Source organism: Monodelphis domestica, chromosome 1, assembly GCF_027887165.1.
Source record: "Monodelphis domestica isolate mMonDom1 chromosome 1, mMonDom1.pri, whole genome shotgun sequence".
In the NCBI taxonomy this organism is placed as follows: Eukaryota; Metazoa; Chordata; class Mammalia; order Didelphimorphia; family Didelphidae; genus Monodelphis; species Monodelphis domestica.
This window is the reverse complement of record NC_077227.1, coordinates 153,171,015-153,193,909: the sequence shown is the minus strand read 5'-3', so window position 1 is coordinate 153,193,909 and position 22,895 is coordinate 153,171,015. Positions and strand designations below refer to the sequence as shown.

The 22,895-nt window shown below is 39.9% G+C and overlaps 2 protein-coding genes across 6 annotated transcripts in view; one reads left to right on the top strand and one right to left on the bottom strand.

Moving 5' to 3' along the window:
- Positions 1-16,038, top strand: part of CA12 (carbonic anhydrase 12) — a 90,277-nt gene extending 74,239 nt beyond the window's left edge. Inside the window, exons 9-11 of one of the 5 annotated variants that reach the window (XM_007479543.3) lie at positions 10,413-10,445; positions 11,159-11,246; positions 12,313-16,038. In XM_007479543.3, coding sequence (XP_007479605.1) covers positions 10,413-10,445; positions 11,159-11,246; positions 12,313-12,385 — 194 coding nt within the window. In that variant the 3' untranslated portion in view covers positions 12,386-16,038. Of the gene's footprint in view, positions 1-1,241; positions 4,002-10,412; positions 10,446-11,158; positions 11,247-12,312 lie in introns of those variants that run through there. The other 4 variants (XM_007479544.3, XM_007479545.3, XM_016427996.2 and 1 more) reach the window with 4 other exon arrangements.
- The window catches only part of APH1B (aph-1 homolog B, gamma-secretase subunit), a 57,113-nt gene continuing 46,433 nt past the window's right edge, over positions 12,216-22,895 (bottom strand). Inside the window, exon 6 of the mRNA XM_056820213.1 lies at positions 12,216-12,308. Coding sequence (XP_056676191.1) covers positions 12,231-12,308 — 78 coding nt within the window. The 3' untranslated portion in view covers positions 12,216-12,230. The remainder of the gene's footprint in view (positions 12,309-22,895) is intronic.

The window sequence follows — 22,895 nt, the reverse complement described above, 5'->3', positions numbered from 1 at the left end:
ATCTGCCTTTGGTGTTCTCCAGCAGAGAAATATATTTTTGAAGGATGTTATTTATGATACCTCAGATTTTAAAAGTAATTTCTGTCAGTCTATTTTTCATTTGTCTGTTACAGACAAGGGCCCCATATGCCTGCTCCTAAGTGTCACTCTGACTGGATCTGTCTCATTTAAAGTGACAATAATATAGGACTGCACATTGTCTTTTTAAAATGGAATTTACCATCTATATCAATCCCTGCCTCGCCCAGGATGTAAAACTACAGGAGGAGGGTCTTGCTGGGGCTCATACTTCCTTTTGCCATCTTCCTCTCTAACTGAAGATATTTATAGCTAATCTCCCCACTTTGGAAATCACTGGCAGGACAATTTTCATGGATAATTCTAATTTTTCTGTCCAGCGTACCTGTAAGCCTCTTGTGGAATAGTGAAGCTTTCATGAATATACAAAGAAGACACTATTGATTCTTTGTTAGAAAACCAGACCCCTCTTTTCAGATCTTAATGTATTTCTCACTTGGCAGCACTCTTTTCTTTGATGCTGAGATGATAACATTTACCTACTGGGTTTAACTGAACAGATGATGGGTTTTTCAAAAGCACCTTCTGGAAAATGTTCTAAAGTAGGAGCTTTGGGATCTGGCTAAGTAGGTTCTAATTAGTCAATTATATTTTGTTCTGTTTAAGGTATATTGAGAAAAACCTATTTTTGTTTCTTAAGAGGCAGGCAGAGTGCCAGTCTCCTAAATTCTCATCTCTGTAACCTCAGGCAATAATATCCCCTCTTTTTTCCTCCACTGGAAAATTCCATCTACTAACTTCAATGATTCTTAAGAAAGTAATTCTGCATTATAATAACTGAGTTTGGGATACCTCAGGAAATTGAAAGTGATTTGCCTGGCATTAGCTCCTGCCAGGATATTACTTTTTTCGAGTCTGTTTTTTTCCCCCCTAAATGAACTCTTCATTAAGTATCTCTGAGTGTTAAAACTTCAAAGATTATTTGCTTTTTAATTAAGTAAAAACTCAAAATTTCCCCTTGAGATAGGAAAATATGTCAAGCTAGATAAAATCGGATCCTGGTAAATTATTCTATGAACAGTAGATACTTAAACCAACATAAACTACTTTATCTTCCTTGTCCTCATTAGGAAATTTCCCTCCCTGAGATGTCTTCCATGTTGAACTGCATGTGGGTAGGCAAAGTGAATATTTATGAATCCAAACTTAATTTTACATTGCAGGGACACCCTATGGGGGCAAATACAGAGGATCAGAAGAAATCTTGCAGGACTTTGGGTTTGACATCTAAAAGTAACCATTGCTCCATAATGCTGAATTGATATTGGAGAAAATTAGCCATCTTCTTAGACCTGCCCCAGGTCTAAGGTCACTGCGTCAAATGCAGGCACATTAGTGAAGCTTGATAGAAAGTGCTTTCGTATCCCATTGGGAGTCTGCTGGGTGACCCTATGGCAGAGGTGGAAGCCCTTGGGGCACCAGGTGCAAGGAGGCAGATCTGCTTTTGATAACAAAGCAAAATGAAGACCCCGATACAGCTTTGCCACTTTCGCTAATGCGTAGCTCCACTGTAAATGCTAGAAAACCCAGGCTGGCTCTAAACACTCTTAGGATGGAAACAGACCATCCTGTACAGTGGAAGATGGATTATAGAAACTTGGCCAGAAACTTCATTCTTCCAGTATTCTATTTTTTAAAGACAGACTTATTAGGAGGGCTGCTCCTTCCAGTATTTATTAGGAGGCAGTATCAGAAGTATGAAACCTAAAACCTGTTGGAAGCTGCTACTTCTTTTCAGGAGACTCCCTACCACCTAAAGCAGTAAAATCCAGCATCACAAGCCCCTGGGCAGTTTTTGTTTTATAGTGCAAGTCTACTTATAGAAAAGTATCACAAACTAGTAGTGATCAGCAGCAGCCTGGACCATTAAATGGAGAAATATTTCACAGTTGTAATCAGATACATTTAAATCTATGTCTTTTTGCCTGAGAAGTTAATAAAAGCTATGGACCTAAAAACAGCTAGAGTGAGAGCAATTAGTCATGGAGGGCAGTCCTTAGAAGAGGGAGAGAATTTTTTTTCTTAATTCATAGTTTTTAGAAAGCTTGAGATGCTAGTGTAAAAATTAATTTATCAACAAGGGTTCCCAGGGCCCCCTGTACTATACTTGTTAAGTATACAGAAGTCGAAGGCATGATAAGCTTGCCCTCCAGAAGATTATAATCTATGGTTTGAAGCTTATAATCTATAGTTTGAACCTGTAGTATAGAATCTATAGTTTTATTCGGGTGGTTATTCATAAATTGGCTTCTCAGAAACATTAAAAAACATTTTCAGCTCTAAGGAGCCAACAGAATACAGCACAAAAAAAAAATCTACAGCCTACCATGATACGCATAAACACTTCTGTTTCTGTGGAACAAAATGAAGAATTTGTTGACATTTAGCATTTAAACAATCAGCAAGCATTTCTTAAGTGCTCACTATGTTCAAAATAACGTGGTAAATGTTGAAAAGGAATAGAAAGATTGAAGCAATTTTTAAAAGTATAATTGGAGAAGACGGTGAGGATAAAAGAAATAGTGAGAAAAGATCTAGTTCACAAAACCTTAAGACAAATGGTTAATAGAGAAATCACATGATGTCCAAGATAGAGGGCTGGCCTTGGAATTAGGAAGACGGGTTCAATTTCTGCCTCTGATCCATAGTGGTTCTATGATCATAAGCCAATTATAACTCCTTTAAGGCTATAAAGTACAGACTAATTGCTTATCTATATCAGTGGAGAGAGTTTCTACTTTGAGTGCCCTTCATAATAAGGAATTCTCTGGTCTGGACTACTAATAATAATTCTAAGAGCCCAGAGCCTAATTTCAGAGGATTTTAAATCTTCTATTATTTTCACCAATTTTCCCTTCCCATTCTTATTCCTTATATCTTTTCTACCAAATCCTTACTTGTTTGTAAATAATAACTTTAGGTAAGAATCATGCTAGATGTTTTCTTTGCTCCCTTCCTTAGGCATCAGTAGGATGTAAGGCTGGAAAAAAGATATAATATTTGTCTCCATCGGTGTTTTTGATGTTGAGTCATTTTTCAGTCATGTCCGACTCTTCATGACCTTATTTAGAGTTTTCTTAGTAAAGATACTGGAATGATTTGCCATTCCTTTCTTCAGCTCATTTTATACATGAGGAACTGAAGCAAATGGAGTTAAACTGGGGGCCCAGGGCTTTGGTCAAGTTCTATTGGAGACTCTTTGGCCCAAGGACCACAGCATTGGGTCTAAGAGGGAAGGCAAACAAAGCAAAGTAACTATCAGCTTAAAAGATGGTAATGTGCTTTGTTTTCATATGTTAGGAGCAGTCAAAATGTTAAGTACATAAGTTAACATGACTGAGAGGGCCCAATAGTTTCTATAACCATGTTCTTCAGCTTGCTTGCTGCTGGGTGCTGCTGTTAAATGTAATTTATGGCAGAGGCAAGAGCCTGGCTAAATGAGATACAGAGTACATGAATCCATTTCTTCCCCAAACTAAATCTGTGAAACAATAGTTAAAATGCTAATGCCCATATTTCCAGATGGACTTCGGTCAACCATTTTATATTCAGTGTTAGTAGGTTTATGAGAGAAGCTGTAAAATCTTGCCAAAAGAGAAATTTATTCTTAATACAGCTTTACTGAGAATACGAATAAGGTGAGAGATGGTTTCAGAGTGAACTGAGTTTGCAGCTTGGCTTAGTAAAAGTTAGTGAAATTCAGTCTTGCTTAGCCCTTAACAATCCTGCAATTCCTTAAAAATCTAACAGCAAAACACTCCCCAGAGAACATAAAAAACCGCTAAGATGGCTAATTTTGGAATTGTCAGGGAATTTAACCACTTTAATTGATGTTATCATATTTTGTTTGTGAAGTTATACATTTTTTGAAGTTGTGTGTCGTGGGACTTCATGATTTGTAAATAAAGAACATTTGGTGGTAATTAGTGCATCACAATTTTTTTTCTGAATTTGATTCAAATTAGAGAGACTGTAACACGGTAGATTAAAAACAATACAAACTTCTTAATTTTACTTGGAATAAAAAAGATCTGGGCTCAAATTCCACCTTTGATATTTATAAGCTATGTGTCCATTGCACAAGTCACATAAGCCTCAGGCAACTCTCTAAGATTATAAATCATACAGAGGTTGGGATGTGCCTAAAAGTCCTTGATATTATCCATAGAGTTCAAATCATCACATGACAGATACTTAAACCAGGAAATAGAAGTCAAAAAGTAAGGGAACAATGGATAAATACTCCCAGAGGCAAAGGAAGAATTTAATTTAAATGATTGCTACATTTATTTCCTGAGCCCCAACTACGCATACTAGAATTGCCAAGGAAATACAGCTCACTGAGTGGAAAAGATGCCCTGAGAAGGCCCCTCGGTTGTTGGCCATCTTGCTCTGGATTCTTGAAAGGGGGCGCAAAGTTAAGTGGGTAAGCACTGCAGGAGAGAGTAAATTTTAGGAGCCACCTCACTCCTTAATATGTATCCATGAGGAAAGTTGATCTTAAATACAAATTTTTTCCAATATTCAAACTTTAGTCTTGATTGAAGTGTTGTTTTAAAGAGTATCCCTTTGTTAATGGTGTTAAAACGACCCTGTCATTTAGAAATTACTTGGAAACTCCATAAGGCTCTTAAATTTACCTAATTCTCTTTTATTACATTTACAGATTTCAGATAATTTTCCTACTGACCTTGAAATGTTTTTCTGATGCTTTGACTTGGAAAGAGGGAAAAAAACTGGACTCTTATACTACCTTCCATCAGTCTTGTCACCACAAATGCCCTTTGTCTCTATAGAGATGGTTGACTACTAACCTGAACTTGTTAGGAACTTTTTTTTAAACCCTTACCTTCCATCGTAGAATCAATGCTGTATATTGGTTCCAAGGCAGAAGAGTGGTAAGGGCTAAGCAATGGGGTTCAAGTGACTTGTCCAGGGTCACAGAGCTGGGATGTGTCGGAGGCCAGATTTGAATCTGGGACCTCCTGTCTCTAGGTATGGCTCTTAATCCACTGAGCCATCCAGCTGCCCCCTTGTTAGGAATTTTGAAGGGCTTCTAACTTGAACTAAGTCCCACAGAATATCCTGACATTCACTATCTTTAAAAATAACAAATTTCCAATAAGAATTTTATAGAAGCTTCAGTCCCATTCTGAGCCTATCTTCCTAAAATCTGGGTGTAAATGAGTTAGTCTGAGACTGTTGCAGAACCTCTTGACTAGACATGCTATAGAATAGTTTGCCTGAAAAGTAACAAAATATTTTGTGTGTCACCACTTCAAGGAACCATGTTTTTCATCAGTATTGCTCCACTGAATGTGGAGTCACAACTTAGATATATGCTTCATTCTTCATAAATTCCTGAAGCTGAAAAAAATTCAACAAGTGGCCAGTCATGGTGATGAGCCTCCAAACTCAGCAAGGCTGGTTCTATAGTGGCAGTTATACAATCCATTATTGATCCTCATTTCAAAGCTTTGCCAATTTGGTAAAAACCTTATCGAACTTGAATTCTGTTCACGTAGCCTTCAAGAGAACAGCCTTCAAGAAATAGGGCATCACAAGTAGAATTATGGTGAAGGACTAAAGAAGTGTGACTGAGGAAGACTTGACCCAATATAAACTCTGAAGTCAGCTCTGTTCTGTGTTCTATATTTGCCCAGTTTCGTTTTTCTTGAGCTGGATTTAGTTCTTTAGCAAAAACTTATCCAGAGAGAGAACTAGTATTTCATTTGATAGTTATGGCTTATATTTGGTGTATTTCTCCAAAGGTTTTACAGACTTAAGTTGGAAAAAGATATATTGGAAATCTCAAACTTCAGTTTATTCAATTCTGTGATACGTTTGGAAGTCACTGAGAATTATCCTGTTGTTTTCATTATATCCCCTCATCATTATGCCCCACATTATCTGCAGAAAGGTCTAATATCATTTCTCTGAAAGGAAAAGGACCATGTTTTGCCTTTTAATCAAATACCAGATCTTCTTAGAGAATGCCAGATTGTTCCAGGAACCACAAGCTGTGTCATGAGGTGCGTGTCCCACTTTTGGATTTTTCTGTGATTGCACTTGGGAGTTGTAGAAGATCCTTATAAACCAATTAACCAATTTCTTTTGGCCTAGCAAGATGCCAGTGGAAGAACTCAGCTCTTGTAACCATGGAGTCAGTTTTACAGAACAGTGAGCAGTGTGCCCTCGTGGCAAGTGGTAGGCTCAGCCAACCTTCTAAAAGTGTTCTGCAGCTTGCTTGAGTTTGTACCTTTCCTGAAGTTAGTCACATATTTTTCAATGTACAGCTTTCCTTTTTTGTGTGGTCCAGTCTCTGTTGTGTCCTATACACATTAAGGCTGCTCAGCCTCAACTCCCTCATCTTACTGCATCAGCAAGATGTTGATGCTTTGACCAACCAACTCCATCATGCCCTTCTGCTGAGTTGAGAGCATTTTTACCTTTCCCAACTTCCTGATTTCATAGGTCATATAAGTGAACCAGCTCCTTTTTCCTCCTAACGATTCAATTTCTCTCAAAAATAACTGCTTGTCTTCTCTCCTTTGTTTCTTGGACTCTTAAAGGGACCCAAAGCTTGGGAATGGCATATTGGTCTTTCATCTCAAGGTTTTTGACAGGAAATGATATGGCATCATTCCTGAACCCGAATTCCTGCTTATGTTGCTTAGCTTTGAGGCTGGAGAGGAAATATTGCTATAACTTGATAATATATGTTCTTTAGCTTTGTGTCTCTGTTGGTATTCATTATAATTTCTCTGGGACTTATATTCTAAATCATTTCTGTAGGCTAAAGCTGGGCAGCTTTGTCAGACATTCATACAGATGCTGCATAGTATTAGCATTGTAGTAATAATGATAATAACATGACTATTAATAATAGTTTGCATTTATATAGTGATCTAAGTTTTCAAAGTACTTTATAAGTATTATCTCATTTTATTCTCAAAACAATCTTAGGAAATAGGTACTATTACTATCCCTATTTTACAAAGAGGAAAACTGAGTCATAGAGAGGTTACCTAATTCAACCAGAATTATACAGCTAATAAGTAGTTGAGGCAGGATTTGAACTCAGATTTTCTTGACCCCATGCCCAGCAGTCTGTTCACTGTACCACTTGATAAAGATCCTCATATGGAAGATCAATAAAGCTAGTTTCTTCTTCCTGAGAAGCCATGGAGTCTGACTGTGTGTTCTTAAGGAAAATATGTTTATCTCCCAGAGCCTCAGTTTCTTCATATGCAAAAAAAAAAAAAGCTTGATTGCTATTGAAAAGGGATTATTAAATACCCATATGGTGGCAGGATGGAAAGCACTGGGTTGTTCAGCCAAGATTGAGATTTCTCAGCTGTTCGCTCTACTTTTTGTGGTATTGAGGTGTGGGGTCTGTTAGAGTGACAGCTTTAGAAATTCTCCAATTTGGGATCTTGGCCAAGCAGTCAGACTTGCCAATAATAGTCTTATGTGGAGAGAAAAGGTTCAGCATTCATAGGGATCCTGCGATGCAAGAACAAAAAACAAGGGCTATTTTATCAGAGACATGGGAAATTTAAACCATAAATAAGTTTTTCCTTCCATGCCTTATGACTAGAAACCTCAAAGCAAATCTAAAACCCAAATTATACTGTGCCAGATCCACAAGCTACAAAAGATCAGTGCACAGGTGATAGAAATAGCGTAAAACCTGCCATGAGGAACAGCATCTCCTTAAACCAGTGAGCTCCAGAGGAGGGCAGCGGACCTGGGCAAGGAAGCCCATTCTCTCTCGCCTCTCACCCAGGAGTATTCAGGTGGCAGAAGGGGGATAAATGGCAAACAAGGCAGGCTGCCCCCTTGGATTGGTGGGTGACACTCTTCCAGGCCATCTCTCTCTAGCATCTCTGCTTTTCCTGATGAAAAAACCCCGAATGCTAGGCATGGGGAACACGGACTGGTCGGGAGCGTATGCGGGTTAAAGGAGATAAAACTAAGAGTAAAATAAAGCAGTAGTAAAGACAGGACAGTCAGATTCCAGCTTTGAGATGAGAAAGGGGAAGCCCCTGTTCAGGGCCTCACCCAGAGTGTGTGTTTTAGAAATGTTTGTTGACATGAATGAAAGCCTCCATATTTATTAAGTAGACGTGACATTGTATAGAGTTTGTTTATGTTGGGAGGAATTAGGGTGGCCCTAAGTGGATTTTATGACTAGGACCCTTCCAGTAGATAGAATTGCTGCCCAGCGGGCTCCTCACTAAAGGGAGCCAGGCTATTTAAGTGTCATCTCAACAACTTGCCTTCTGAGGGAAGAAGAATGTGCCCCTGGGGATTTTTCAGCCCCATAGCAAGGAATTCTCAGGGAAAAGTCATAATCTTAAGAGATTAGGTTAGGCCAAGCAAAAGAGTATGATAATTGAGTATGTTATTGAATCCAAAGCCAATGAACGCCTCTTAGGGTTATCTAGAAGTTGAAAAGAGCATCTCCAGCTTACCTAAGAATGAATGTTATTTCATAGAGAGGCCAGATGGCACAAGAATGCTGGCCCTTGAGTCAAAAAGAGCTGAGTTCAAATTTCACTTCAGACACTTGCTGTGTGACTCTGGGGCAAGTCACCTAACCCCATTTGCCTCAGTTCCTCATCTGTAAAATGAGCTGGAGAAGGAAAGGGCAAACCAGTCCAATGACCACTTTCTGCCAGTTTTCTCAGCTGTAAGAAGGAGAGAATAATAGCATCTACTTCCTCCCATTGTTGTGGGGATCGAATGAGATAATATTTGTAAACTACTTAGCATCATGCTTAGAACATAGTAGGTACCAAAGAAATGCTTATTCCTTTTTTCTTTCCTTCACGAGTCAGGAGGTATATGGTGGGCATAACTAGGCTGCGGTATATTACTAACAATGACTTGCATGAAAACACTATGCACGGTTAGTACTGGGGATACAGACATAGAAAATGATATAGTCTATGAAATCAAGGATCTTACAGTCATGTAGTTTGTCAATCTCGTGAAGAGTGGATTGAAATTTTGGAGAAACTGGAGGTGGGGAGACAGGAAGGTGATCACAGTAGGTGAAAGGTGATAGGAACCCAACCTAGGGTAATGACCATGGAAGTGGAGAGGCTTCTGGAGACAGAATCAGCAGAAATGATCATCAGTTGATTAGAAGTGAGCGTAAGGGAGAGAGAAGAGCTTAGGAAGAGCCAAAATTTCAAATTGATTTGAAGAATGATAGTGCTACTGAAAGAAACATTCAGGTAAAGAAGAAAGGGTGATAGGATCATCGATGTCAAGCTAGAAGGGACCCCAGGGGCCACTTAAACCAAGCCTGCCGTTTTAGAGTTGAGGAAACAGAGGTCTTGGGAAGCTAAATGATTTGCCCAAGGTCACACAAAAAGTAAGCATCTGAAGTAGGATTTGAACACAGGTCCTCCCTCGATTTGGGAAAAGAGATGAGTTCAGTTTGGGGACATTTTGAGTTTGAGGTGCTAATAAGAGGATATCTAGATACAAATGCCTATGGATTTTCTTTGATCATAGGATCAATTATTTATTTAGAACTGGAAGGAATCTTGGGGATCTTTGAGCTAGACTGCCTCATTTTATAGACAAGTAGACAGGTCCCCAGAGGTTAAGTGATTTGCTTAGGGTCACAGAGTTTAAGTATCTTAGGGGGATTTGGGCAAAGGTCTTTCTGACCTTTCTGACTCTATTCACTTAGCTTCCTAATCCAGGATAGAAACCAAGGGAAAGGAGAAGGGTTGCAGATGTTATCATCTTCTTCCTAAAAGTGACCATGAAAGCCAGATTTCCTTCTTTTTTTTAAGCTTTAGGAGTGGATGAAATTGACGACACACAGAGAGACAGACAGACAGTCAGACAGAGAGACAGTGAGAAAGATTGGTTGAGAGCAGAGAATAAATGCTCTGGGGCTCAGCCTAGAGAAGTAGACAACTGACTTTCCTAAATGAGCCTGCTTTCTAACTTAGCCCTTCTTGGATCTCAGGTGAGCATCTCTTTCCTTCTTTGACCATACTGTTTATGACAATAGCAGGGAACTTCCTGTGAAGATCTTTTCTAACACAATAATATAGCAATTTCTCAATGGAAAAAAAAGGAATATTTATAGGGGTGTCTAGGAAAGAATGCCAATCTCTCTTCCCTTCCTGGAAGAGTATTCCCTCCCACCAGTGGTAAAACTAACCATGAAACATTCCAAGGAGACCTGCATGACCTCAAGTCCTCCCTACAAGTAAGGTGGGATGGAGTCTCATTCAACACATAGAGCCCAAACAGAAAAATTTGGCTCTGGGTTAATTTTGACTTTTTTTTCCCTCCTTTTTAAGAGCAAGACTTTTCCTACGCAGGACTGAGTATGGGTATGTGGCTGGTTGGCCAACTATGCATGTTCCTGCAGAGTGATCTTTGTGATTCTGTTTGTGATTGCCTGTGGCAACTTGGATCTTTTCTCTCTGCTTTTCTGTACTGTCGCTATGGATACTTTCCATGTCCTAACGGGTTTTACAGGTGGAGTCATTCTGTCTTATTTTTAAATTGAAATGGATTTACCAATCAGACATTTGCTGAATGATAGATTTAATCAGTAGTATATTTCCAAAGAGTCTCTTCCAGGCCTACTATTGGCCAGGATATGGAGCCATCTCCTAAAGAGATGGACTAAGCCAAAGATAAACTGTTGATTGGGTGTATAACCTTGGGAGTGGGCTGCACATTGTTCTCTGTTTGCTTGAAATTCTGCTTTGTAATTTTTATGAATAATAAGACATGGAAATTGCAGAATATTATTGAATCTGACAAATACGCCTAAGAAAAGATAAGATATGATACACTATCCCATAGCATCATTAAGTTTGAAATTGCATTCTTTAAAATGCCTCACTAGAGGATATCTAATTGTGTCTTGCTAAGTAAGAAAAGGCACAGGAATCAGATGCTATTTTTCCAATTTATTTCTCTTAGTGTGAGTAATTTTCCATTGTGGTTCATCTTCACATCTGTTTACAGTAGGATTAAGCAGAGGGAAGGGGAAGAACAAGGTTGAAATACTTTGTGTTGATTCTCTCATCACCAGGAGTCATCCTCTCGGTGGCAATAGCTGGCGTTCTAGGAGTCGCTGTCATCCTTGCGCTATCAATTTGGCTTCTCCGAAAGAAGAAGAGGTGAGCTAGTTTGGTATCATTACGCTCAGATGCTATGGAAAAGCTAACACAGATTCTGGCTTGCCCCAGAAGGTCCTAGCTCATCTTGGCACCAGAATATATCAGAAATCCCGTGGAGTCCAGGGAAGGTTAGGTAGGGGATGGGATCAAGGAGACTTCTTCATAAACAAATGAGATTCTTATAATATTATAGATTTAGGTCTGGGAAGAACCTCAGAGCCACCCATTCTATAGATGCCTCATTCTATAGATGAAGTCCTAAGATCCAAAGATGTCACAGAGATAGTAAGTGGCAAAGACAGGATTTAAACCCACATCCTCTGACTCTAGATCCTCCTTCCACTATGTTCCTAGTAGATGAAAATGACCTAAATCCTCTGACTACAAAACAAACATACTTTATATTGTTCTACGCTGCCTTGCTAATAGGAAAGAATGATCATGCCTATAGAAAATAATCAATGGCATGGCCAATGTTATTTTAGGGTATCTTCTCCCAAGCTTAGACATTCCAGTCATAAGTTGGAGAAAGCCTACAAGATGGAATTGCCTCAGGGTCAGCTAGGTGGCTTAGTGGAGTCAAGCCTAGATAAGGGAGGTCCTGGGTTCAAATTTGACCTCAGATACTTCCCAGCTGTGTGACCCTGGGCAAGTCACTTAACCCCTATTGCCTAGCCCTTACTGTTCTTCCACCTTGGAGCCAATACACAGAATTGATCCTAAGACTGAAAGTAAGGGTGTATTTATTTCCTTTTTTATTTTTTAAAAACCTTACCTTCTGCCTTAGAATATTACTGTGTATTGGCTCCAAGGCAGAAGAGTGGTAAGGGCTAGGCAATGGGGATTAAGTGACTTGCCCAGGGACTCACAGCTGGGAAGTGTCTGAGGCCAGATTTGAACCTAGGACTTCCCTTCTCTAAGCCTGGCTCTCAATCCACTGAGCTACCCAGCTGTCTCCTATTTCCTTTTTAAAAGAGAGAATTGCTAGCCCATTCTTACATCTGTCCTGATGCCTTTGGCTCTCCTTCTCTTGGCTGAGTTGATTGATGTGTTTTCCTTTTTCTAGCAGCAAGAAAGAAGACAACAAAGGAGTTATTTACAAACCTGCCCTCAAGAAGGAGGCTGACATCAATCCCTGAGAACACTAGATCTTCTTCCAGGCCCTTCATCCAGGGGAAGACCCTCACCTTGGACTGTTGGGGGCCACTAGGCATTCTCCAGAGCAGATCAACCAACCAACCAACATTGGTCTTATTATTTTGATGTGACTCGAGTACTGAGCCAGCTGTAAAAAGTCACTCTTTAAGTTTTTACTCTTTGTAGCATCAACAAGGAGAGTTTTCATATCAGTAAGCATGAACACTGAGCTGTTTGACAAATTTAGGCAAGATACTGAAATGATCTGGGTTCTGGAGCCACTGCAGTGCCCAGGCACCTACTGGGGTTCAAGAGAAGAATAGTACACTATTCAGGATAGATTAGCCCAACCACATTCTGCTAAGGAGTCTCTACAGTACCTTCAAGATAACGTTACAGGGTCACTAGATTGTATCAGGGACTTGCGTATCCTGCTATGCCCTTGCCAGTTATTTTAAAAAATAGAGTGTAGGTAGAGCATCTGTTTTTTTACCTTTCCCTTTGATGACCCGCATAGCACTACAGAGTATTAAAATGAAGCAGGGAACAGACCTCTAACCTTAGTCCCAGACTTGACATTTTCAGTAACTGCTCTTATTTTCATAACCTTCTAAATCTCACGACAAAGAATGTATTTGTTGGGGAATGCATTTGTTCCTTAAACCTCACTTGAAAGGTCTGTGAATCTCTTGTTATTATAGATTAGATCTAGAATAGAAAGTACTACAAAGGCCATCTAATGCCACCTCCTAATTTTACAGGTGAGGAAACTTAGGCCCAGGGAGATTAGTGACTTGTTCAAAGTTACCTGGATAGTCAATATCCATGGCAAGATTTGAATCCCGATCTTCTGACATCAGAGCCAGTTCCCTTTCCTCTGTGTTCCTGTTAGGTTACAATGAACAGTCGTTTTTCACGGTTTGATTTGCGGGAATCATTTCCTCTCTGGGCAGAAAGAGTTGTCCTCCATTCTATTCCTTTTGTACCATGGCAGACTATTCACACATAGCATAGCATAGAGAAGATGTGGGGCAGGAAAAGTTATGCTTTCCTGTGCAAAAACGCAAATGAGGGCTGACCACAGTTGTTAATGCCTACGTACTAATTAACTGTAAAATCTTGACTTTTCAGAGAACAAACACTGAGTTTAGGGACCCTGATCCTGGGTTTGGGCAAGGATGTGGCCAAGATTTAAGTGTTTTTCATATGTATGAGGGGATAGATAAACCTAGGATGGATAGTGGTACTCGCCTAGAAATTCTAGGTTGTGTGTACATTTTCATCTAAGTTCATCTAAGGACTTCTGTTGTTCAAAGGTAGTTCCCAAGCCTTTGAGTACTAAAGATTAGCTAGGTACAGCCCTATCCAGTATATTTCCATTAAGACAGTGATGTATTGTGTTTCTTAGACTTAAACATGTTTATATTTTTATACATGTGTGTGTGTATATATACACATATATACACATACACTTTGGACTGTAGATAGATAGGTTGAGATGGTAGAGGACTGGTATCAGGCAAGATGTCCAGAGGTCAAGTTCTACATTTGATACATATGGGTTCTTTGAGCCTGGGGGCTGGTAAGTCTCCTCAAACAATTCTCTAAGACTTTACAGTATTTGCTATCTGCTCTGGGAAAGGGTTTCCTTTCACTGATGAAAACAAAAAGCAAATGAAAATATTTGCTCTAATGTCAGAAGTGGGGATGTGATTTACCACTGTTGCTTTCCATACCAGAACAGAAATGAGATCAGAGGAACTCAAATCACCTTTGGATCTTGAGGAAAACGACAAAAGCAAAGAGTTAGCAGATTTTTTTTTTGGCCAGAGCCAGATTTCATCTGTCATTCTGCTTGACTGGGGGATGAATGCATTTGCAACAAACACAACCCTAAGAAATATAAATCTCCTTTATTTGTGTCAGACTCTAATCAGTGAATATATCTGTGATTATTTTCTCGAGTGGACCAACCAAATATAGCCAGTCTACTTGTCCAGTTCATAAGGTTCTTTCTTTCTTTCTTTCTTTCTTTCTTTCTTTCTTTCTTTCTTTCTTTCTTTCTTTCTTTCTTTCTTTCTTTCTTTCTTTCTTTCTTTCTTTCTTTCTTTCTTTCTTTCTTTCTTTCTTTCTTTCTTTCTGTCTGTCTGTCTGTCTGTCTGTCTTTTTTCTTCCTTCCTAGGACCTCCCATCTCTAGGCCTGGCTCTCAATCCACTGAGCCACCCAACTGCCCCCCTCCCCCATAAGATTCTTTCTGAAAGGGTTGTCCCCTTACTTTTCCTCCAGAGTTGTGACAGTGTGTGACAGGGATTCAGTTCCCATATTTATCTAGAAACCCATATTTAGATTTAACTTTCCATCCCTTCAAGGGCCCTCAACATAAGTGATCTCTGAGATTCCTTTTCTCTCCTTTCCTTAATTGGCTGCCTAAACAAACTGAAAGAGTTCTTGCTGACCAGTGGGACTCTGGACGTGGTAGTTCAGTCTTGCAAGGAAGACCTAATAATAACTTGTCACTTTCTGTAGGGCTTGGACTCCTAGCCACATTGGACACTGCCACATTCTTTTTTTTTTTAATAACCCTCCCCTTCTGTCTTAGAATCAGTACTGTGTATTGTTTCTACAGCAGAAGAGCAGTAAGGGCTAGGCAATGGGAGTGAAGTGACTTGCCCAGGGCCACACAGCTCAAACCCAGGACCTCCTGTCTCTAGACCTCCCTCTCAATCCACTGAACCACCCAGCTGCCCCCTATATGGCCACATTCTTAATAAGTTCTGTTGTGTAAGAAGCAGCTAGCAACCTAGCAACTAAGAAAGATGTATGGCTCCAAGGATGGATACTTAGCAGTTCAGTGGCCTCTTTCAATCTAACAATCTGAACCTTTACTCTGTTCTGGAGGAAGAGCAATTATCAGTCTTTTCAAATGAGCAGTATAAACTGATGAGATCTGCTTGTTTTGCCCCAAGGCAGCTGATCAGAAGTGAGTTTAATTATTCCCTAACAGAATGAGTGCCTTTCAAATATTCTTTATACACGTTATGGATGGCTTTTATACTTGGAACCAGATAATCAATCTTCATACCTGGCCCAAAGGCGATTCATAAAACAGAAAATTTACTGTTTGGTAGGGATAGAGTGGCATTCCCTTCCCCTCTTCCCCCATCTTTTTCTTCCTACAAACACAAAACGCATGGTTCCAAAAGAGAGCAAACCCGCAGCAGTAATAAACATAAGGAGATGGGAATCAGGTCACAAAAAGTCAAAATTTCCCTTCCTATTCATTAAATCCCTCCTGCAAGTAGGCACCAAACTTAGGACATTTCCCTCCCCCTTAAAATACCAGTTCCTTTGGCTCCAAGTAATGAATATGATGATGAATGAAGATACTGTATTTTACTTTTACCCTGAAAATATCAGTGGGGTTCAGTGTGTTCAAAGCAGCTCCTCAAGATTACATCCCTCTTATGCTTTCTACTGATTATAAATAAGGATCTAGGTCTCTCTGCCCAGTTTCCCCAATGCTACCTGATAGAAATGATGAAAAACCCTTTTGTTTCCATTGTCAGATACTTATTGCCTTTGTATTATTAATAACTTTGATGAAACTGTGCATTGTACATGCAAAAGATTACAAATAAAATATTTTCCATTTCAGTCTTTGGAGTCTGAAAACAAGCATTAGTTCAATGCCTACCATCCATGTTTGAGTAGGTTCTGGTGATATAAAACCAAAACAGAATCATCCCTACCCGGGAGGACATTCTACTGGGGAGACTCTTAAAGGGGGAGGGTCAGGATTCAATATATACACAGCCAAATACATCTAACCTTATGTATATGCCACATAATTTGAGAAGAGAGAAAACATTAACTGCTGGGGATTAGGAGTGAGATTAAGTAAGGTTTCAAAGGGGAGCTATTAAACAGTTGAATATTCAGGGTGATTATATGGACTTTCAGGTTCATCTTGCTGTCCATTGTTATCAACACTAAGGCCCTGTGTGTTGGCTCAAAAGAAATAATTACAGATGTACTTTCCTTGGTCCAATCAAAAAGCTCATATTTTTGGAGACCTCCCCTGTGCTCCGTGCTGTCATTTTACCTAACCCAACAACATCTAATTACTGGTAAATTGACTGCTTTAAAGAATCACGGAATCACCAAGTTGGAAAGAACAGTAACTAACTTTTGCATAGAAGTCTAAGGTTTGCATGGCATGACCCCCTGTTCCACCACAAAGGTGTCAGACACTGGCCTGCAACATTCCTAGCAGGAATTTGATTAAATTGTAATTGGGATTTTTTTTTAACCTTTCTTTCAGTAATAATTCTAAGTCAGAAAGGGAAAGAACTAGGCAAATGGGGTCATACAGTTAGAAAGTGGTTGAGGTCACATTTAACCAGATCCTCCCAACTCCAGGCCGGGTATTCTATCCATCATGCCACTTATCTGCCCTTAATTGGGAAATAGTGAACAAAATAAGTAAAAATACAATGATGTTGTTTAGTCATTTTCCATCATATCTGCCTCTTTGGGACCCCTTTTGGGGTTTCCTTGGTAAAGATACTAGCGTGGTTTGCCATTTCCTTCTCCAGCTCATTTGACAGATGAGGAAACTGAGGCAAACAGAGCTGAGTGATTTGCCCAGGGTCACATAACTTAGTGTCTGAGGCCATATTTGAACTCTGCTCTTCCTTACTCTAAGCACATTGCTCTCTCCTTAAGTTTGAATTTAACATAACTACCTCAAAACATCACACTATCAGGTTAACTTCTGAAAATAGACACTTTCAGGTGCTCCCTTGCTGCAGGGCACAGTTTCAGTGATGGTCTGGGTCAAACAAATCACTCTTCCAGGCAGTCCTGGTGCTCTAGGCCCAGCTGCCCACCAGCTCTGGTATGGCCTATCTCTGGACCTTTATGTCTCCAGCCTTTCAAAGCTCACAATTCCCTACAACAAAGAAAAGAAGACATAAACAAGAGGTGGCCCCATTCCCAGTACAAACATACTGGGGAGGCCGCTGAGGATAAGTCCCAGCTCCCATCCCGCCTGGTCCTCTGGAGGTAAGGGAGTTGTCCCTAAACCTTGGGGCCAACAAGGAGGAAAGAAAGAACAAATTTCAACAGAGTTGGGAACTTTTGCATGCAAGCCCAATTCTAGCTCAGGTCCTTTTTTGCCTTTCATTTATTACATAGTATGCTAACTGGAAACAGTCACTGACAGCTGGAAGAGCCCAGCCCTTGCCATCCACATCATTGCAGATTTCTGAAGGTAGGCTTCCCAAGGCTACAGGGGCTGGGATCTTCTCTGGTAGGTCTCCTTTTACATTACAATAAGATATAATGGTTCAATTGTCTCCCTAATTCAGTATCTGGAGCCTTTCCCAACCTAGGTATTTAGTAAATGTTTGCTGAATGGATGACAGGATTGGATCATAAGATGTAAGCTTCTCTCCAGTTTTAATATCCTAAGATCGATACAAAAATCTCCAAGGAGAAAGGAATTGTGAGAAGAGTAGCACCAACAAGTTTTGAGAATGGCTTTCAAATGGAAAATGCATCTAGTATATGCCCAGTGATGGACTGTATGCCTGGGTGACCTAGATGCAGAGGCTGATGGATTGATTTTTATTTTTTTAGGATAATAGCAAAAGTTTCCATTTTATTTATCTTCTGTGAAGTATATTTTTAGTTAATTTATTTAACTAATTAATGATATTTTTTCATGGTTGCATGATTCATGTTCTTTTCCTTCCCTCCTCCCATAGCTGACATGCAATTCCATTAGGTTTTACATGTGTCATTGATCAGGACCTATTTCCATATTATTGATGTTTGCACCAGGGTGATCCTTTAGAGTCTATCTCCCCAATCGTTTCCCCCTTGACCCATGTGATCAAGCAGTTGTTTTTCTTCTGTGCTTCTACTCCCACAGTTCTTCCTCTGGATGTGGATAGCGTTCTTTCTCATAAATTCCTCTGGATTGTCCTGAATCATTGCATTATTGCTAGCAGAGAAGTCCATTACATTTGATTGTACCACAGTGTATCAGTCTCTGTGTACAATGTTCTCCTGGTTCTGCTCCTCTCGCTCTGCATCACTTCCTGGAGGTTGTTCCAGTCTCCATGGAACTTCTCCACTTTATTATTCCTTTTAGCACAATAGTATTCCATCACCAACATATACCACAATTTGTTCAGCCATTCCCCAATTGAAGGGCATCCCCTCATTTTCCAATTTTTGGCCACCACAAAGAGTGCAGCTATGAATATTTTTGTACGAGTCTTTTTCCTTATTATCTCTTTGGGGTACAAACCAGCAGTGCTATGGCTGGATCAAAGGGCAGACAGTCTTTTAAAGCCCTTTGGGCATAGCTGATGGACTGATTATTCAGTCACATTAACTCTCAAAGAGCTTAGTAGCAGAGAGGCTGGAATGTGTACCCATCCCCTGAAGTAGTGAAGTATAGCTATGAAAACATTTAAAAACCATTCTAGTCCTTTGGATATGATACTAATTAGAACTTCATTTGGGTTAAGAAACTCTTTTTTGTTAGAATGTCCTATGGGTATTCTGCCCTTGTCAGACCTCATCTGGAGAAGAGGTCTTCAGTTCTGGGAATGATGTTTAAGAAGACGTTGGATAAGCTAGAGAGTGTCCAGAGGATGGGGAAGAACTTTGAGTTCATGTCATCTGAGAATTAGTTGAAGGACCTAAACACATTTAATATGGAGAGGACATGAGCATTCAAAGGGTTGTCACACAGAAGAGGGACTGGACTTGTTCTGTTTGGCTCCAAAGAGGAGAGGTTTAATAGGGGCCAGTTTAGGTATGATGTCAGGAAAAAAATTCTAACAATTAGAACTGTTGAAAAGTGGTTTGAGGGGGCAGCTAGGTAACTCAGTGGATGGAAAACCAAGGCCTAGTTGGGAGGTCCTGAGTTCAAAGTTGGCCTCAGATACTTCCTAGATGTGTGACCCTGGGCAAGTCACTTAACCCCCATTGCCTAGCCCATACTGTTCTTCTGCCTTACCACCAATTCACAGTATTGCTTCTAAGATGGAAGGTAGGGGTTAAAAAAGTAGGTTCAGCTGCCTTGAGAAGTAGTGAGTTATTTCTTGGAGAGGCTAGATAGCCCCTTAAATAGTATGTTATTAGTAGAGATTTCTTTCATATAGGAGTTGAATTAGAAAGCCACTGAGGTCCCCTCTGGTTCTCAAGAACTGTGATTCTGTGAAGGTTAAGTTAGGGGAATTCATACCATTACAAACTAGATGAGAATAGCTTCCATGAATGATAGGGTTGGTTTTGTTTTTGTTTGGGGTATGTTTTTATTTTTGAGGGGGAAGAAGAAAAGAGAGGGAAAAAGTGAGATATAGGTCTAACAGTGCGGTGGGGGGAGGGGATCAGAATTAAGTCAGGAGATGGAGTCAGTGTGGTTCACTCAATTCCCATAATTCCCTCAAAAGCCAGTGCATATCAGATTTTTCTGAGGTGAAGTTTTTTTTTGGTTCACTCTTAAATTTTCCTCTCCATCATTTTTTATGGACTTTCAAGGATTCCTCTACACTAGGATATATACAGCAAGTCCTCTTTCTCCCTGATTTAAATGTACTTAAAGGCAGTTCAGTTTCCATAATAAGAAAATAAAAATGGAATCATGACTTTGGATCATGTAAGAAGGTCAATTTTCATTAAAAAGTCCTTTTATTATTAATTAGGAGATGACACCACAAAAGGCGTCATCCAAACTTGGATGGCTATTGCAGGCTGCTGCTCACTGCTTTGAAGGTACAAAGGAATTGACATCATCCTTACTAACTCATCCGACATCCCTTTACATTTTCTACATGAAGTGCATTAATTCTTCCCACACTTGCTGAGCCCAGAAAGGTACACAGAAGATATTCTGTAAAGTCTCTAAAACCTGAGCCTTTTCTCTCACTCCCACTGCCTTCAATTATGCAAGGACCTGCACATGTTTAAATGATACCATTTAGCATTCTTTCTTTAATGCATGGCCACCAAAAGCCATGAGTCATGCTTAAAAGTCAGAGAATGTGGATAGCTGGAGCCATCTACAGGGAAGTCTGGAACCCACAATACTCAGTTAGACCTACCAGCCAGATTTGCTCAGGCAGAGCTGCTGGGACTTTATATGCTCCAAGGCTTTGACTGCCAGTGCATATCATCCTCTGGCAGCGATTTGGAAACTAGCAGGGATTAGACTGAACCATTACAAGAAACAGGGAAATTTTGTATTCACTCTTTGCCTCTACTTACTCCTGGCCCCTCCCTAGGAAGAATCAGAATAGGAGCTCAAGTGAGAATTTGGAACAGAAGCCCTGATTTGAATTCTGGCTTTGACACTGACTAGGATCTTGGCCAAGTCACTCAGGATCATAGATTTTAGAGGCCATCTGACCTAACTCCTCATTTCACAAGTGAGAAAACAGATCCAGATGTGGGGAACAGAGATAGCATGGACTCCTCTAAGGGAAGTACATCTGGCTGACAAGATAAGAAGTGACAGACAAGAAATGAAATTTAAGAGCACTATATAACCTCCTCCTCTTCTGACTGGTTAAATCCCAATTCCTGTTTGATTGATTAGTTAAACCCCAATCTTTGTTTTGATTGGTTTATGAGGGGAGGGACCAACTTTGCATCAGGGAATCAGGTTAAAGGGAGTCTGTGAGCCTCCATTTTTTGGAACGCTTGCTTGCTGGTTGTAACATTTGTAACACTGGCTTGTGGGTACCCATTCTCACCAGAATGGAAAAAAAAAAAAAGAGCCTTTGATACAATGATGCTGAGTTCAAGATTCTTTTGAGTAGGAGGTTGTTCCTCTCACAGAGGATTTACCCAAAACTTCACAGGTTATATGTCAGGGAACATATTTGAACCCAAATCACCTGAATTCAAATTGATTTCTCTTTCCACCATAGCACATTGCCTCCCTTTCTTTGCCTCATGGAACAACAGTAGTTGTTCAGTTCACAGAACCACTGTGAGGTAATATAGAAAAAGCTCTTTGCAGACTTTTAAATGTGCCCCGTTCAACTGTTGTCATTGGTCATAGTGCATGCTTTGACTAGTTCTGCATCTTAACAAGGTCACTTGGAGCATATCTCTGGGGCAGCCCATTTGGACGACTGGTTTTGATTCACATTTGGGGATATGCATGACATTTCTCACCTGTGTACCCTAAACATGGAAGCACAGTGTGATCTCCATTCACATGCCAGAGAAATGACCTCTCAACATTTGTAAGTCAAAGTCATTACTTACACTGTTGTTCATTCATTTCAAACATTAACTATACTTATCGCAGTGAAAGCAAAAACCAGGGTTCTTACTGATCCCAAGGACAAAGACCTCTAGAGAAGCACAACAATATCAAGACAATGTTCAGTCAACCAGTATGTGTTTTGAGCCTTTTTGATAAAGGGGCTAACATAAACAATAATGAGCTCATCTGCTGAAATTAGCTTCCTAAGTCAACTATTTCAAGTTCTTCATCCCAACTCTGACCTGTATTTAAGTCTCTATAGTGATCTTCTGGAAGGTAAAGCATGGACCCAGACAGAATAAGATGATATCCAACAGGGCTAAATTGGGTTTGGGAAAGTCAAGTTTTGTTAGTATGGGATGGGGAGGAACCATGGTGAGTTATCAATTTATGAGGAAAAGATCTCAATAGCAATTAGTGGTGGGGTCAACTTCAAAAAGCTTATGAGATCTGGGAGTTGCAGTGAGTATAGTTTCCATGAATAAAGAGGTAACAGTCCCTCTACAGGCAGCTAGGTGGCACAGTGAGAGGATAGGGTGCTGGTCCTGGGGTCAGGAAGACTCATCTTTCTAAGTTCAAATCCAGTCTCAGACACTTACTATCTCTATGACCCTGGGCAAGTCACTTGACCCTGCTTGCCTCAGTTTCCTCAACTATAACTATATATAAAATGAGCTGGAGAAGGAAATAGCAAACCATTCCAGTATCTTTGCCAAGAAAACCCCAAATGAGGTCATAGTTGGACATGACTTGAAATAACAAGAAGTACTTCTGTACTTGCCTCAGTACATTCTGTTCAATTCTGTGTCCCACAGTTTAAGAGGGGCATTGATGAGAAGAGAGCATTCAGAAAAGGAGCCAGGATGGAAAAGACCCATGAATCCATGTCATATGAGGATAGTTGAAAGAAATGAAGGTTTTTATTCTAACAAAGAAAAAGCATGATAGCTGTCTTTCAACATTTGGAAAGATGAAAATCATACTGTTAGGGGGCAAAAGTAGAAAGTGTAAAAAGATGAATTTGTGCTTGATGTCAAGGAAAAACTCCCTAACATTTAGAGATTCCCCAAAATGGAATGGGCTACCTTCAGAGGTAGTAGTGATAGAAATTATTATGCCGTATTAATATAAACTTGCATTCTATTCTTTGGGGGCCAACCCCTCCATCTTTTAGTCTAGCACAAGGAGATCTCTTCTAGTCCAAACTGGCACAGGTTTT